This window comes from Danaus plexippus, chromosome 12 (genome assembly GCF_018135715.1).
Source record: "Danaus plexippus chromosome 12, MEX_DaPlex, whole genome shotgun sequence".
Taxonomy (NCBI): Eukaryota; Metazoa; Arthropoda; class Insecta; order Lepidoptera; family Nymphalidae; genus Danaus; species Danaus plexippus.
In genome coordinates this window covers 4,181,037-4,196,914 of record NC_083545.1, presented here as the reverse complement: position 1 = coordinate 4,196,914, position 15,878 = coordinate 4,181,037, and the positions used below count along the sequence as shown (strand labels likewise).

Genomic DNA, 15,878 nt, shown 5'->3' with positions numbered 1-15,878 from the left:
TACTTTTTTGTATAATTAGTAAGTATAAGTTATGTACATTACCAATTGTTGTTAAGTTAATTTCACCAGCCCATCCTAAAGAATCTAATACATTCGAAATATTACTGTAATATTCAAAGTTATGCCAAATAATTTCAACCTTATATAGGAATTAATACCAAATTCTGCCTTTGTTGGTCTCATTATAAGGTATGTACAGTACCAAATGTTATGAGATGGTAATTTCACCAATCCATCCTAACGAAAACAATGCGCAAGTCATAGATGTAGTTCAGCGAACTGTTGCGCAACCCGTTCGTCGCCAGTTGCGGTGCCAGGTCCGGTTCGCGCTGCACTGGAAAGCACGTCTTGTGCAAACGCATCCAACAAACCCTGGACCTTGAAAACTATAGTCGAACTTAATAAGGCAGATCAAAAAGAGAAAAGAGAATCCGACAAAATAGGTTTAATATAATGTATTGTGTATATAATGTATGTATTGTGTTTTTATTTAAATGCTTTTTTTTTAAATTGAGATATTTAATTATTCCAGCAATCCAAAAGAGCAAAAAGGTTAAGTATTTATTTTAATTTACGTGTACAGTTCAAAATATTTTCTCACACACATCAGGCCAATACCAGCAATATAATGAAAGGGAAAGTTTGTTCAAAGGAAAACGGGTTACATTATGCTTTAAATAAGCAATTTTATTAGATAAATATTTATTCAAAGGATTGTTACACTTATATGTCAAGAAATGAGCTCGTTGAACTCTTTTACTAGTATGTTGTCCGACCCACAACACCTACAACAACAATTTGACTTACCTTTCAATGTCTTTGTTTTAACTGCACACTATCTGAATATTATGCGGCAAGCAATATCAACACCCCTTTTTAATACAATAAAATGAGATGTTCGATAGTTATAATCTGCTAAAATACAAATATTAAGAAATTTTGTATGAGAATGTGCTTCGACTTTTTCTCTAAAATTTATGTTATGTAAATAATTTTTATGCATTATTTTTAATATATATGAAGATATATAAATGGATTATACTCCATGACGTTTAGCCTTATTAACTCATCGGTGAAAGTTTTGCAGTCGTTATGTCCTTATACATAGGATATAACCCACATATATAATAGGAATCACTTAGACAACGTTATGTCACAATAATTCATTGTATTCAGTTATGTTATTTACAAAACGACATAACTCGTAACGATATGTAATAATACATAACAATATATTCAGTACTGATAATAATAACAAAGAAAGAAACGAAATTAATTCAACAAAGGTGAATTAAAAAACAAATATTATAATCATAAATTATTTGATAATATAATAATGTACAGGGAAAAATATAAGATCCGCCAAAACGACCTCATTGTTGACACCATTGCCTAATATACTTGGAACACAGTCATGAATGAAGCATGGATACGATCAATGACACTACAGACGTCATACCTTGTACCAAAATACACAAATACTATTATACGAATCGTTATTTTCAAACAATGTTGTATCATTTTGGAGTGACTCGGAATCACCGAAATCTACCTTGGTACAAGTCCGGGTAGATCATCTTACAAAATCCAACAGCATGCATCTTTAGCTTGGTCGAAGTATAAATCGGGGTAGAGGTAGAAGTGGCAGTCATTCGAACGCTAACGCAGCGCCGATAGAGTTGTGAACATAATTTAAAGACATTTTAGAAGTGATAAACAAGAAAGTGTTCTAAAAAAAAGTAAGTTTTGTGCATATTTCAAAAAATTTCCATTCCTCTATAATCATAATATAATAATTCTATTCAATTGTAAACAAAACATAATGTATGTAAATCTATTTTATCATTTAAGATGCAAAACAGATTTTCTTAAGTGAAAATCGTGACCGAAAACGTCTTAAATAAGATATTTGTTTTTATATTTTTATAATTCGGGTGTAAAATTTTTAAGGACTTTATTTATAGTAAATTAATTTAAAAAAAAAAAAACATTAATATTTAAAGAACGTTATCTCAATAATCACACTTTTACTTCCCAGAGCGGTACACATATTAAGATAGTATCAACGAGACAATGAATTTACTCGGAAACTTTCAATTCACGTGTTAGATCTTCTTTCGTTTTCTCTCGTCGATATATTTAGAATTATATTAAGATGTTATATTATATTTTCATCGTATATATTTTCGAAGCCGGTTTAAATTCTGTAACGTGTTGCATAAATAAAAGAGAATAATAAAAATTCGCACGTTACATCACAACTGTTACGAAAACATATGACGCACCGGTAGAAACGTGAGGCGGTTGGCGATTACCAGCTGTACTGAATTTTAGCGACACTGACCCTAATCATACTTTTATGACATAACAAACATACAGTGACACCATTAAAATGAATTGATTACATTTTACAAGCACAATGGTTAAGGCTAGAACTTCACTTTCTTAAGAGAAATATGCGTGAACAACATCGAAATGCTTTCGCACAACCACGCTTGCATGAACAGTCGCAACGAGGCACAACATTATAAAGTCTTATATAACGAATGTCCGCGAAAGTAAAAGTGATTCTCCGCCTACTCATGTTTCGACATTAAGATTACTCCATCGTATTTTAAAACAAAATATATTCAAAACAACTCTATCTTTACAGATCATGCGCTGGTTTATATGTTTCTGTGTGCTGCTATTATCTATAGCGAGTACATCAGCAGACTGGTCATGGGGTGGAGACGATTCTGATAAAAAAGATGAACCATCCAATGCTAAACCAACTGATCTATTGCAAGGCGAGGAGATAGATGTCGCACAAGCCAAAAACTTCAATTCGAATGGAACTATTCTTGATGATATCGTAGATGAATTAGTCAGCAATAAGCAAGGCAGAAGTTTGAGCGGATTTGACGATGTGTACAGTGACCCCACCATCAAGGAAGCGTTAGACTCGGGTGACGATAGCGAAGCAAGAAATTTGATAAAGGGCCGACTGTGTACCTTGGGATTAATACAAGTAAGTTTATGTGAAAAGTCATTTTTCGTTCTTCGTAACCCAAACAATTTTCATTTTACTTGCTTCTATTCTAATAAAAATGTGTATATTTCACTTTTAGTGCGAAGATGATGACACTCAAGAAAAGAGATTTTTATCACCAGACGAACTCATTTATGCTCAACCCGTTGACATTAAGCCCATTGGCAAACCTATCGCTTCCATACCTGTCCGTGGACCTCCAAGAGCTTATGGACCGCCAAAACCTATGTTGTACCCCCCACGCCCCCCGAAGATTCCATCAAAGAGGCCTGGATATGGAAATGTACGCCCTGGATTTTCGGAGAAGTATGGAGTAGCCGGTAATAACTATCAATTTTCACAAAGCAGCGGCTCGTTTAATGGATATGAAGCTAATTACGTAACAAAACCACCAAGTTTTGCAAACAATGAACCCTACAATTTTGAACATTCAAAACCAACCTACAACAAAATACCTTCAGGAAGCAACAATATTAAATCTGAATCTATTGTACAACAACACGTTCATCACCACTATGTTCACGATGATTCTAATAAAGAACCTAAGGTTATAATCAAACCTGTGGCTATACCAGTTGGATCTGTAGGCCATTTAGCATCTCAAGTAAACACTCAATCATCATCCGACATCCTAACAGCATCTGGAGGAGATTTTAACACATTTAATTCAGGAGGATTCAAACCTATGACAGGCGGTTTTTCTCCCAGTAGTAAACCTGTCTACGAAACTGATACTATTTATGGATCTCAATACAGCCACAATAATTATAACAAGGGCAGTTCTAACGTTTTCAATCAAGGCTTACCAAATCAATTCGGTAGCAATACTTTTGAAGAGCAAAAATATGGCAATTCGCTAGGTTCTTATGCATCTCAGAATGAGTTTTATAAAAAAGAACTAAATGTAGGTTCCACCGGCAACTTATACACCCAAGGTCCAGCAACATTTTCACAAAATAATTTGTACCAGCAAAATCAACATGAAGCCAAAGCTCAAGGTTTTGAATGTGTATGTGTAAAATACGACCAGTGTCCAAGCCAAGAAATTATTGGGCGCAGAGACGACTTGTATTTACCAATTGATCCGCGTAACAAAGGTTCCGAAATATTAGCATTAACTGAAGAACAACTAGATGGAGTCAATAAAACTTCTGAGGAGATCAATGTCAGTCAAAATTCCACTGAGGCAAAGAAAATTAGTAAACGAGACGTTGATGAGGCCAAAACTAAAGATGCTGCAAAGGAAATTGAACCGGTAAGTTTTAATATTGCCTTGTCTTAAATATCTTATATATGTTTACTCCCGTAATTATCATACTTATCTTACCAAAAACCCGACCTATACCTAATAACTTACCATCTCACTCATCAAATGACTGGGGTAACAATCATAATCACAATCTGTTATACATTTTCTTCAATGCATATCCGATTGAAACATTTTCAAAAGAATTACTAAACACTGGGCACTTACATCACCTAACATTAAAATGGACATTAAAATAAATAAGCATATATTACTGCAGCGCCTCCTGGGGTTAGCTGGATATGGAGGCAATGGCGGTAATAGCGACAAAAAAGTGCAGCCCACGTTTGGTGTTTCTTTTGGGTTGCCCCAGCCCTCCCATAGTTATCCCATTAATCCTTTCAACTCAAATCCTTTACACAATCCATACGGGCCCGCTCTAAATGGAGGCGGTCTTAATTTAGGCTTGGTCTCAGTTAATCCACTTTTAGCTGTTCAAGTGACGAAAAATGATTACGGGGAAAAGGTAGTAAAACCTTTTGTAAATTTGCATGTGACTCCAAATGAACACGTAGTTAATAAACTGGGTCATATATTCCACGAAAAAAAGCAATACCTTTTGAATAAACATGAACACTACCATCATTATAACCCCCATCCTTACCAGCCTTATCCTCATAGGCCATATGTCCCGCATCCTGTAGGTTATTCGGACCATTATGGTTTACATAGGCCACATTCTTACTCAGCACATTTTCCGCATTACGATGCTGGTCACTATCGCGTTAATCCATACAATGCACCTTCTGATAATGATGACTATTATGATGATGATGATGATAACAGTTACAACGCTGCTATAGGTTATAATGATCAAAATTTCAATTTTGCCAAATCTGCTCAAACTAAAGAGAGCAATGGTCAAAATGATAATTATGCAAATAGATATTCATATTCGCGTTCCCTAACTATTCCTTCACAATCTGGGGCAAACCAGAAAAGCCAGACTGTAAGATTCCCAACAAACAGAAGGAAAAGGGAAGCCTCTCTAGCATCTGAAACGATTAGTATACAAGAGGTAACGAAGACTTTTTTACTGACTTCGTTTACTTGATAATGTTCATTTTCACCCATTATCTTTTCTCTCGACACCAAATTAACTTTTATTTATATTCCATCTAATATCATGCTAATTATTAAAAAATTTCGTTTTAGCGTCAAGGTTATTTCGGTGGACCATCAATTCCCCAATGTAATCAAAATCAAGTTTGTTGCCGCCGGCCACTTAGACCGCAGGCATCAAATCGCGGTCAGTGTGGTATCAGACATTCCCAGGGAATCAATGGTAGAATAAAGACTCCATCATACATCGACGGGGATAGTGAATTCGGAGAGTATCCTTGGCAGGCTGCTATTTTGAAGAAGGACCCTAAAGAATCAGTTTACGTTTGTGGAGGCACACTTATTGATGGACTTCATATTATGACGGCGGCTCATTGCATCAAATCGTAAGTAGTTTTTGTTATGAATATATATTATTTTATTAATTAAGGTTTTAATTAATTTAGGATACTTACTTATTATATTTTTATAGATACAAAGGATTCGAGCTGAGAGTTCGTCTAGGTGAATGGGACGTTAACCACGATGTTGAATTTTACCCATACATTGAACGAGATGTTATATCTGTTCATGTACACCCACAATACTACGCCGGCACATTAGACAACGACCTTGCTATTTTAAAATTAGAGCATCCAGTTGATTGGACCAAATATCCTCATATAAGTCCTGCCTGCCTCCCTGACAAATACACCGATTACGCTGGTCAAAGATGTTGGACAACTGGTTGGGGCAAGGATGCGTTTGGATCTAACGGAAAGTACCAAAATATTCTTAAGGAAGTAGATGTACCAATTCTACCCCATGGTCAATGCCAACAACAATTAAGACAAACTCGTTTGGGCTACAACTATGAGTTAAATCCTGGTTTTGTCTGTGCCGGTGGCGAAGATGGCAAAGATGCATGCAAAGGGGACGGTGGTGGCCCATTGGTTTGCGAGCGCAGCGGAACCTGGCAACTTGTAGGTGTTGTGTCTTGGGGAATCGGATGCGGTCAGGCTGGTGTACCAGGAGTTTACGTAAAAGTAGCTCATTATTTGGACTGGATCTCCCAAGTGACTGGGAAATTTTCCCAATTCTAATGATTGTGGATACTCAATACGATTATGTCACAAATCAATATATTTTCTTTTATATTTTAGATGTAAGAACATTATTTAAATTTTTAATTTATTTCCTTTGGGCGGTAAGGTCCAGAGATATTAAGTAAATGCATGTGCAGTTTTTTGTAATATAGTAAATAAATGTATACTTTAAACATGCCTTGTTTCTTTTTTTCTGTTTTACGTATAAGTTATAGTTCTTTCATATTAAAGAAGATTTTAGTCCACTTTATAAACTGACTTTTTCCAATCGCTTTATTAAGTTCATTACGATTGAGAGTTAAATTGCCTTAAATATTTCAATAGGTGCTTATTAATTTCGAAACTTGAAGTTTAAAATTAAAAAAAAAAACATTACTACGAAATAAATAAAGGTAGAAATTTTGATCCTTTGTATCAAAGATTTTCATAATATAGATTAACATAAAATCAAAAAATATAAAATGATTGAACAATCATGGCATGGAATATATTTTTCAAAATTAAAAACACCACTACGTAGAATCGTAATTCATATTAAAAAGAAGGTTGTTAGTCATACAACAAAATACATTTTTTTAAAGTTAACTGTGTATAAATATGACACTTGCAATTATTTAACATTTTTAATCTTTATCTGATTGAAATATAAATAAATTGATAACAATTTCTTAAAAGTAATTATTGTTCAATATAAAACCTGAGTCTGAATAATTACGTATAAGTTTCTATCTAATAGTTATAATTTTAAAAAGAAAAAATACTGACGTAAAGCTATTAGATAAGATTAGTGACAATCTTGAAAAAATAATAATATTTACGTAAAAACCTTTCTTTTAAAGTCTTCATCATTTATAAACGACAAAATGACAGGAAGAGCTACGGACCGTAAAGGAAAGAACAAAGATACTAAATCTATATCTACTGAACTGGACGAGAACTTGGCGAACTTCACTCTACCAGACAGTCTACCTTGTTCCGAGGTTGATTTTCCTGTTCTCATACACACCAGGGCCAAGGCAAATTGGAAAGAAATCGTTGAAGAAACTGAAAAGAATCTCAAGGAACTAGAAGAATATGCAGCGAGCAAAATGGACCAAGTGCCAAGGTCGCAGTTTTTAAGTGAGCTCTAATTTTGTTCATATAATTTGTCAACATTTTTCGCTTCAAATTTGACTCATTTTTGTTTATTTTAAGAGACTGAATGTGACTACGTCAAAAGAGATATCTTTGTCCATCTTATACCTGCTCTGGAAGAAACTCTCAATAAAGCTATTATTTGGGAGGCATTAAAAATCCAAAAATGCTTTTTTAATGGTATAGACCATATTGCCCAGGTAAATATAAATTGAGCAGATATTTTATCCTATACAGACGACCCATAATGTATAGGAATATTTTTAAGGTGCTATGGAATAATAATCCCCGATATCCTGCTCGTAAGATAATGGATCTTCATTTATTCAATATGCCCTGGGTACGAAACCATTTAAAGATCAAGTAAGATTTTAATTTAAGTGAAAGACTTAATAAAACCTCTTCTTTCTTTTTGGCACAATATGACAGTTCTCAGTGTAATAAAAAGGTACACTGCCATAGATAATCATAGTCGTAGAATTATCGCAAACCGATTCCAGACCTCGTCCGTACTATCCCAAATCTTGGTTGTGGCCTGAAGATTATGCGGCTACTCTAATACAGAAATCAGTTCGTCAGTACTTTGTACAGCGCGAGGAAGAAGTTCAGGAAATGCGTGACTTTTGGAGGGTAATGAACTATGCAATCTTAACTTACTTTTAGATAAGGATTGGTAGACAAGTCAGGCTTTTCTATATTAAAATATTAATACTTGTGCTCACCTAACTACTATGTTGATATTTTTCTTAAAATCATTTCTTTGTAAAGGACTGTTAATTTTTTCTAAACAAAAAATTCTTATTTTCAAAATATCATATATTATATATATTTTAATGACAAGTGATGAGTAGATTAGCACGTGAAAAAATACTCTTTGTCAATATTCAAGTTTTATACAGTGAACCAAACAGAACGTAGTATATTTTAAGTTATTGTTTTAATGATTTATGAGATATAAGTTAGCCTTAGCCTACCCTGAAGGATATTATGATATTCACCCAACTATGAATTATAATAGGACGTAATGTTCCGGAGGTTGTATATTCGGTTGTAAAGGTTTCTATTAAGTCAACATTGCTTCATTGTTAAAAAATATGTACTAACTAGCTGTTACCCGCGACTCCGTCTGCGTAAGAAAAATAATAAGAAACAAAGAAAAACGAAGCCATTTTTGAGATTAGCCCAAACAAACAGACACTCGTATTATATTTACATTATTAGATTAATAGAAATAGACTGAAAAACATTATCATAAAAGTCTTTGATACTAAAATATTACTTAAATGGCTATTAAAAAATAGGGATTGGTGCTAAGAGGGTAAAAATTTTGCGATGCATGTATTTTTTAAACGCCACATTATAGAAAAATTAAAACAAATATTTTCGTCCAAACATTAAAAAAAAAAGTAAAGGGTGAACAATCCTTATCACTTAGGGGTAAGAAAAATGGATAGTAGTTGAATCTCAGACCTACAGAATATGCAGTAAACCGTTTTGGAGGAGAAAGATAACAAAAATTGTGACTCGAGAATTTTATATATAAATATGATAGCTAAGTTTCAACAGACAACATTTTAATTTTTAGCAGTCTTCTGATCCCTTAATTTTTTATTTTTTTAGAAAATCGAAGCAGAAGATGATCTTCCAGAAATGGACACCAATCCATATTTGGCAAAAAAGTTTGCCTCACTCCAAACATTTCACAAGAAGCAATGAGTTAAAAATTTAATTATTTACAAAAATCAAACACATTTATACTTTAACTATTTAATCTAGAGCTTAGAAATGTTTGCCGATTATTGTAACGGGATACCTTCATACAAGGATGGACTTGCTGGCTTGCCCAAACCCATAGTAAATTTGATAGTAGGTTTTTCGTCGCCCTGGGCTATTCTTGCTACTCTATTTGGGCTATGGTTGTATGATAAGGGTAATACATACTCTTTAATAGTCTGAAAATGAAAATAAACATTATTTGAACAAATTTATCTAAGATGTTAAAAAATAAAATTTCTATAATAAAATATGTATTTTTAATGTTCAATAAAAGTTGGCTGAAAGTATATGCGCAAAAAAAAAAGAGAAAATTAGAAAAAAATAGAAAATTTTAAGGACGGGTTTAATCTGGAATCTCGAATCTGTTAAACTGGAAGAATACAGTGTCTCTTTTTTTCTTCAACATCTTCATAATCCAAATAGAATAAAAGTAGTTCTTGCGGAAACGTTTTATCACTTAAAGTACTATACCACAAAGACGACATTTCCTTTGAAATATCCTACACATATGTATATTTATATGTCCATATACATTTTTTTATGTATGTATGAATGTTAGTAAAAGACAACACTCATATGTTTGTAAAATTTATTCCTAAATTTTAAATAGAAATAACATTTGAAATAAATTCATTGTATTTGGAATACTGTCATTTGTTTTATAAGCTGATTAAATGAGATATTTTAATTAAATAAAGATACTATGACTAGTGACTACCACATATATATAAAAACAATAGCCTCGGCTAGTACTTTATAGGATTTAAATATTATTATTAGTAAATGAAGACGAAGAAAGAATATTGTATAATGTTTGTACTATTCATTTGTCTCAAATAGTCACTCAGATTACATTTAAGATTTAGTTATGCCGTCTCACTTGAAAAAAAAGTAATTCTCTATGAAAGACATGTATGCATACTCAGTGATTGTGAAAATATCAAATTAATATAGCTAGTTTACTAATAAAAGTGTACTATGAAAGATTTACTTATAAATAGCTCACTCCTATGAATAAGTACTATTAGATTGGATTAGATTAAATAACAAGGTAATTCATTATGGTGAAAAATATGAAATTATGGAATATGAAGAATAAGGATTTTTTCAACACCCTATAGCAGAATCACCAAATATATAATAGAAAGTAGAAAATAAAGACTATTGTCTGTGAGGTTTAAGCTTAGAGACAAAATACAAATAATATTTAAAAAGTTACTGACATAGCGGAAATGGAGAAAATGTGGTTCACAAGGATTAAGTGTGTCACACATACTCCTATGATCATGTTATCCATAAAATTACAGTCTTATCCGTAATAATGTAGCATTAAGTAAATTTTTCCATTTGTATGAACATCTCTGATTTTATTTTTGTTAATTTCATCTTAGCTTATAAATTTGCAGAAAAATCTAGTCACTTATTAATATGACATATGGTTATGTGGTTATTATATACCATAAAAAAAGTTTTAATGAATGTTTATGAATAAAATATTCTATTGAAGATTTAATAAGTCTTTTTGGGATACTACATTTTCAACCTCTATAGGTATTTTCATATATATATACAGTTATAGTATATTAGGTAATTCACCTATCTAGACTTATAAACAATTAATATATTCTGATGTAAATAAATTGTGTCATTAATAATTTTTATTACCTCTAATCCCTTCTTTTCATGATCTTTCACAATAAATCTTTTCATCAAAGGTGGCATTTCAATGGTATTTGGAAGAATTACTTCTGATTCACTATTCTTAACAGCTTCTAACAGTTTGTATTCTTCGTCTTTAGGAATCAGATTATAATCTGGCTTGTAAGAGGTTCTATAGATTTCTGTTAACTGAGGTAATTTTCTACCTCTGAAAGTCTTCTCAACCCATACCCTTACTCGCCTTCTTTCCTGAAATTTTTCAAGTTATTCATTATTAAATTATACGGAACAATTAAAGAAAATCTTCGGTCAACGTTTATATTAGATGAAATTATTTGATAAAATAAAAATGACATGACTATCGAAACAAAGCATAATATTATAAAGAAACATTAAATACTGAACTTACTTCGTCCGGACATGTTTCAACTTTTACAATTTTCATAAAACTAGGTTCAGGATAGCGATTAAATACTGATCTCACTATAATCCTTCCCACTCCGTAATTTTTAAGACTTCCTACTATCTCCCATAAAGTCTTGCCTTTGAAGTTTGTTGTTCTTCCCACATATTTAATAACTTGAGTTGTCATCGAGCCGTTATAGTCTTCTAACAATTACTGAAAAAAAATTGCAAGTAAATTTGGAAAATATTTGTTTGAGTTAAAATAAGAAAAATTTTATTCTTACGAATAGGTTAGTTTTGAAATTAACACTGACATTTGAATTTTGACGTACCACTGAATGTCACATCATACCATAATATTTTTAATTGTAGCTTCAAAACTTATAATAAGAAATTAAGATGCAGCATACGAGTACTCTCAAATAATTTAATAATCGGCAAAGCGCAGTTTGTTTTTGCTGATACAATACATCACACACCATTCTTCTTCATATTAAAGTTGATGAATGATATGATGATGCATATTATTTGTATCCTTTTTCCTTTTTTTTTGACTAGTTTATATTTATTTAAACGAAAACAAGACCTTATGATATTATTCAAACGGTTATATATTATACAACCAAACAAAAATTGAAGGAGGTAGGTGTAATTTTTTTTTACTATATTATGTATTAGTATTATACTATGTCGTACTATACTTAAATATTTTTACTAAAAATATTTAACTGAGCAATTAATACTCTTATAGAAATATCAAATAATTAAATTGTACTTTTTTAGCAAAAGGTTAACTTATGCCCATTGAGACTGGATCAGATTTATATTATAAGACGTAGATTTAGTCTTTGAAAATATAAAATATTTAAATAAAAACGAAATAGCACCTGAAGTTCAAGTGGCCAAAATGTTTTCCTTTTTCATGAACCAAAGCTGTATTTTTTTTCAGCCACATAACAAAAATTACTGAGTAGATTAACAAAGATTATATGTTTAATAGGCATTGAATAACTTTTTTTTATATTTTTATTATATTTACAAAACTTTTAACTCCTTTATATTCTAATTGTTCTAATAAGTTATTTGGTCCTTTTAAGAGTTTAGTACAGACATATTTTAAAGAACATTTAACGAATAAATAAAAAATGTGGAATTAATTATTTACTACATATTCTATTTCATGGTCTCATAAAGGTAGGTTTGGTTTTGGAATTTTACCTCATAATTATCTTTAAAATTATTTACCATTTTTATTAATCAAGTAAAAATGTATTTAAAGATCCCGAAGATGAACAATGTTAAATACCTACCTACGTTTATAACCGACAAATAGTTTCACTTACTGTGTTTCCATGTATTTTGTTTATAAGAATATATGCACAGCTATATCAATGCGAATTACAGATCATATAATTTAAATGTTTTCTAATGCTTAGATCTATATCAAAGCAACTTTTTAAGTTTCTATGTCAATATATTTTTAGGTTCAACTTGTTAGATAAAACTTCAATAATAACTTATATATACATTCATATACGAAAAAGTGTGATATATTTTTTTCTTTCATTCAATAATATTTTAATACACGTTATTAATGAAGTAATCCTGCCTTAAGAATAACTGTGCTTAGTTGTTACTATTAATACATCTGATTTTCCTTCTTAATGCCAAAAGATATTTTTATACTTTTAAATTTTCATTACCGTTTAAGGCAAGAACTATTATATACCTTAACTATATTATATAGGGGGAAAAGGACAAACAAGCATATAAAAAATCAACTTCAATTTATTCTCAATTTCTTATTAAGTTACTTCATGGAATTTATGCATTAGAAATGTTTTAAAATATAACTAGCATAGTTAACAGGTATTAAATTTTAAATGCAGATAGATTATTAATTTTATTAGTAACAATGTCATGGAGTTTCCAATTGCAGTGACAGCCAATGGGTAAAGGATAGTATTTTTCCGAATAATTTATCTGATTCTTTAAATAATACTCACTAAATGCTTCAGGTGCAGATTAAATCACATTTAACTAGGATTGTTGCATATGCAAGGGCAAGTTGTGGCAACGTCTAAATGTAACAAAACAAAAAAAAAGGGAAATTGAATGTAATTTTACCAGAAGCCATGACATTGATTTCTCCAGTAACATATTTTTTTTTATCACTAATTAACACAAAACAAAACACAAACTTGGTATTAGGTACATTGAAATTTTAAAATAATTTAATTTCTAAGAAAAAGGAAATGGCCAATCATGTTTTAAAAAAGTTGAATAACCTGAACTTAAGGACCTTTGTCACTATTTACTGTAAAAACTTACTCAAATGTAAAGATAGTTATTATTCTAGTAAGGGCACATTTGATTCTGTCTTCTTTTAATTTTTAAACAACAATTATGTCAATTAATGTTGCTAAGGTAAAGATGTTACATACCAATAACATTTTAACTTTGGCTGTCTAATGAAGCCATAGCTTACATTAAAAAAAAACTTCTACTGTCATTACTGACATGCGAGTCACTTTACAAAATAAATGAAAATTTAAAACACTAAACCATCTTAAATGTCTGTGTGAGGCAAATTATTGTTATATTGGATCGTTGCAGCGCGTTTGTGGCCATTATCCTTTTTATACCAGGACAATAAAGGTTAAATTATTTTAATCACCTCTGGTGAAATTATCCGTATACTTTAGCTAGGTAGGATTATAGTGCAATGCATAGGATGCACATGAAATAAGCACTAATACTCAATGATTTCGCAATCAATGAGAGGCAGAAACTGGACTTGAATGCAGAATTAGTTGACATATTGAAATTTAATTATAACATTCCGCATCACGTCCAGTTCTTAATAAAGAAGCTATCCTTCTCGTATAAGAACTGTTCCCGTGTTTACACATCATCGATCAACGCACATGAAGATGCCACAATCATTACTTCTATAATTACGCCTTAATGTGTAAATGTTGAAGGAAACAGTTCATTAATAATTTCCTACAGTTTTAATATCTGTACAACAGTCTCATTCCGTTGGCAAATAATTAAAATAAAATAAATAATTATTAATTTAGCTATAAATTGCCTAGTTACCAACAGGAATGGGCTTCGTGAACACGCGGGTGGCGAATAACAAGTCCATTCTTACACTAGACCAGTTTAAATTTAAGTTAAAACGGCCCACAATACAAGTTACATAACTAACAATTTCAATAATAAATTACGACAATTATTTACACATACCGCCGATATTAATTAAATATAACTTAAATTAGGGCAATAATTTATGAAAGTAGGAATCAGTCATAGCGTCAGGACCTTTCGTCCGGGGGCTGACGTCGTCTTCGGTCTCCCTCGGAGCGTGCAGCGATTGTCGCGCGCATGTCGTGCGATTGTCGCGCGCTCGTCGCGCCCGTGTCGTGCGCTCGTCGTGCGCGTGTCGTGGAACATATGTGCGGCCCGCGACGGCATTTGCAAACTTAAAGGAATCGCGTCGCCCTTCATAGTTCCAGCGTTGTATAGAGAGAGGCTAGCTATATCCTACAAGTGTGCACTCGCCGTGCGATGGCGGGAGGAGTGCGGAGCCTGGCGTCCCTCCCGTCTAGGTCGTGTCCCTCCCGTATGTTCCGATGCGGACCTCGTCGATCACCCTGGTCCACTCCAACGCGTATGACTGTGGATCCTCCAAATAGTATGTACGATTTGGCTGGAAATTAAAAATAAACGTTAAATAAGATAGCAACAAGCGAGCAAACTCACAAAATATTGGAGTGATTTTTTATTAAGTACTATTGTGGTGATTAGTGATATATTGAAGGTGGGCATTAAATAGTAACTTACCGTGTACACTAAAAATATTCTAAAGTTCTTTGCTTCGACACGTAGATCTGGTGACCATGGTATTTCTCCCTTGAGCACCATGTTGACAGGATCTACGTAGAACAATCTAGGCCCGGTTGTCAATAGTAACATACGACGCCTCGCGAAAAGACCCTTTCTTTTTTCAACCAATCCCTGCTTCAATATAAGCTCTCCATCAACAAACTGGTGCCATTTATTCTCTCTAGCTTGCACTTCTAAACGGCGTCTTTTCTCTTCGGGGCTGATATTCAAAATTCCTATAAAAACAAAAATATATATATATTAGCATCAGCATCCGAGCTAACAAGCTTCATACTTTATCCGTCACAAAACAGACAAGTCATTAGTTATATTAATGAGTAGTACGATTCATTGACGAGAACGCGGGCGACCAAATACGATGAACGGTACAGGAAATGATATCAGTCGTATATAAACGTAAGTCCATAGCATAAAGGATATCCGTTTGGTACATGAATACAACGATGCTGTGATGCCGGGACAGTGCGTTACACATCTGGTAAGATTACACTCCAAGATGCCAACACAT

General features: G+C 32.4%; 4 protein-coding genes across 7 annotated transcripts in view; 2 read left to right on the top strand and 2 right to left on the bottom strand.

The window, feature by feature from the left end:
- The first annotated feature begins 1,625 nt into the window (after positions 1-1,625).
- Positions 1,626-6,657, top strand: LOC116772712 (uncharacterized). Of its 2 annotated transcripts, XM_061522364.1 has the most exons (6): positions 1,626-1,739; positions 2,654-3,010; positions 3,111-4,286; positions 4,558-5,355; positions 5,493-5,785; positions 5,872-6,657. In XM_061522364.1, exons 2-6 carry the CDS (start codon positions 2,657-2,659, stop codon positions 6,479-6,481), a joined length of 3,231 nt encoding a protein of 1,076 aa, XP_061378348.1. In that variant the 5' UTR covers positions 1,626-1,739; positions 2,654-2,656; the 3' UTR covers positions 6,482-6,657. The 2 variants fall into 2 exon arrangements, with proteins under 2 accessions (XP_061378348.1, XP_061378347.1); XM_061522363.1 differs by lacking the exon at positions 4,558-5,355.
- A 535-nt stretch (positions 6,658-7,192) lies between these two features.
- On the top strand, positions 7,193-9,334 carry LOC116772685 (uncharacterized). Its single transcript, XM_032664949.2, has 5 exons — positions 7,193-7,603; positions 7,679-7,818; positions 7,887-7,981; positions 8,119-8,248; positions 9,239-9,334. Exons 1-5 carry the CDS (start codon positions 7,348-7,350, stop codon positions 9,332-9,334), a joined length of 717 nt encoding a protein of 238 aa, XP_032520840.2. The 5' UTR covers positions 7,193-7,347.
- A 35-nt stretch (positions 9,335-9,369) lies between these two features.
- LOC116772686 (uncharacterized) lies at positions 9,370-11,803 on the bottom strand. The gene is made up of 4 exons (XM_032664950.2): positions 11,743-11,803; positions 11,463-11,672; positions 11,060-11,302; positions 9,370-9,570 (listed from the first exon to the last, which is right to left on the bottom strand). Exons 2-4 carry the CDS (start codon positions 11,643-11,645, stop codon positions 9,415-9,417), a joined length of 582 nt encoding a protein of 193 aa, XP_032520841.2. The 5' UTR covers positions 11,646-11,672; positions 11,743-11,803; the 3' UTR covers positions 9,370-9,414.
- A 1,425-nt stretch (positions 11,804-13,228) lies between these two features.
- The window catches only part of LOC116772250 (3-phosphoinositide-dependent protein kinase 1), a 47,441-nt gene continuing 44,791 nt past the window's right edge, over positions 13,229-15,878 (bottom strand). For all 3 annotated transcript variants that reach the window (XM_032664348.2, XM_032664347.2, XM_061522170.1), the window contains 2 exons: positions 15,308-15,585; positions 13,229-15,173 (listed from right to left, as the gene is read on the bottom strand). In XM_032664348.2, the coding sequence (XP_032520239.1) occupies positions 15,069-15,173; positions 15,308-15,585 (383 nt within the window). In that variant the 3' untranslated portion in view covers positions 13,229-15,068. The remainder of the gene's footprint in view (positions 15,174-15,307; positions 15,586-15,878) is intronic.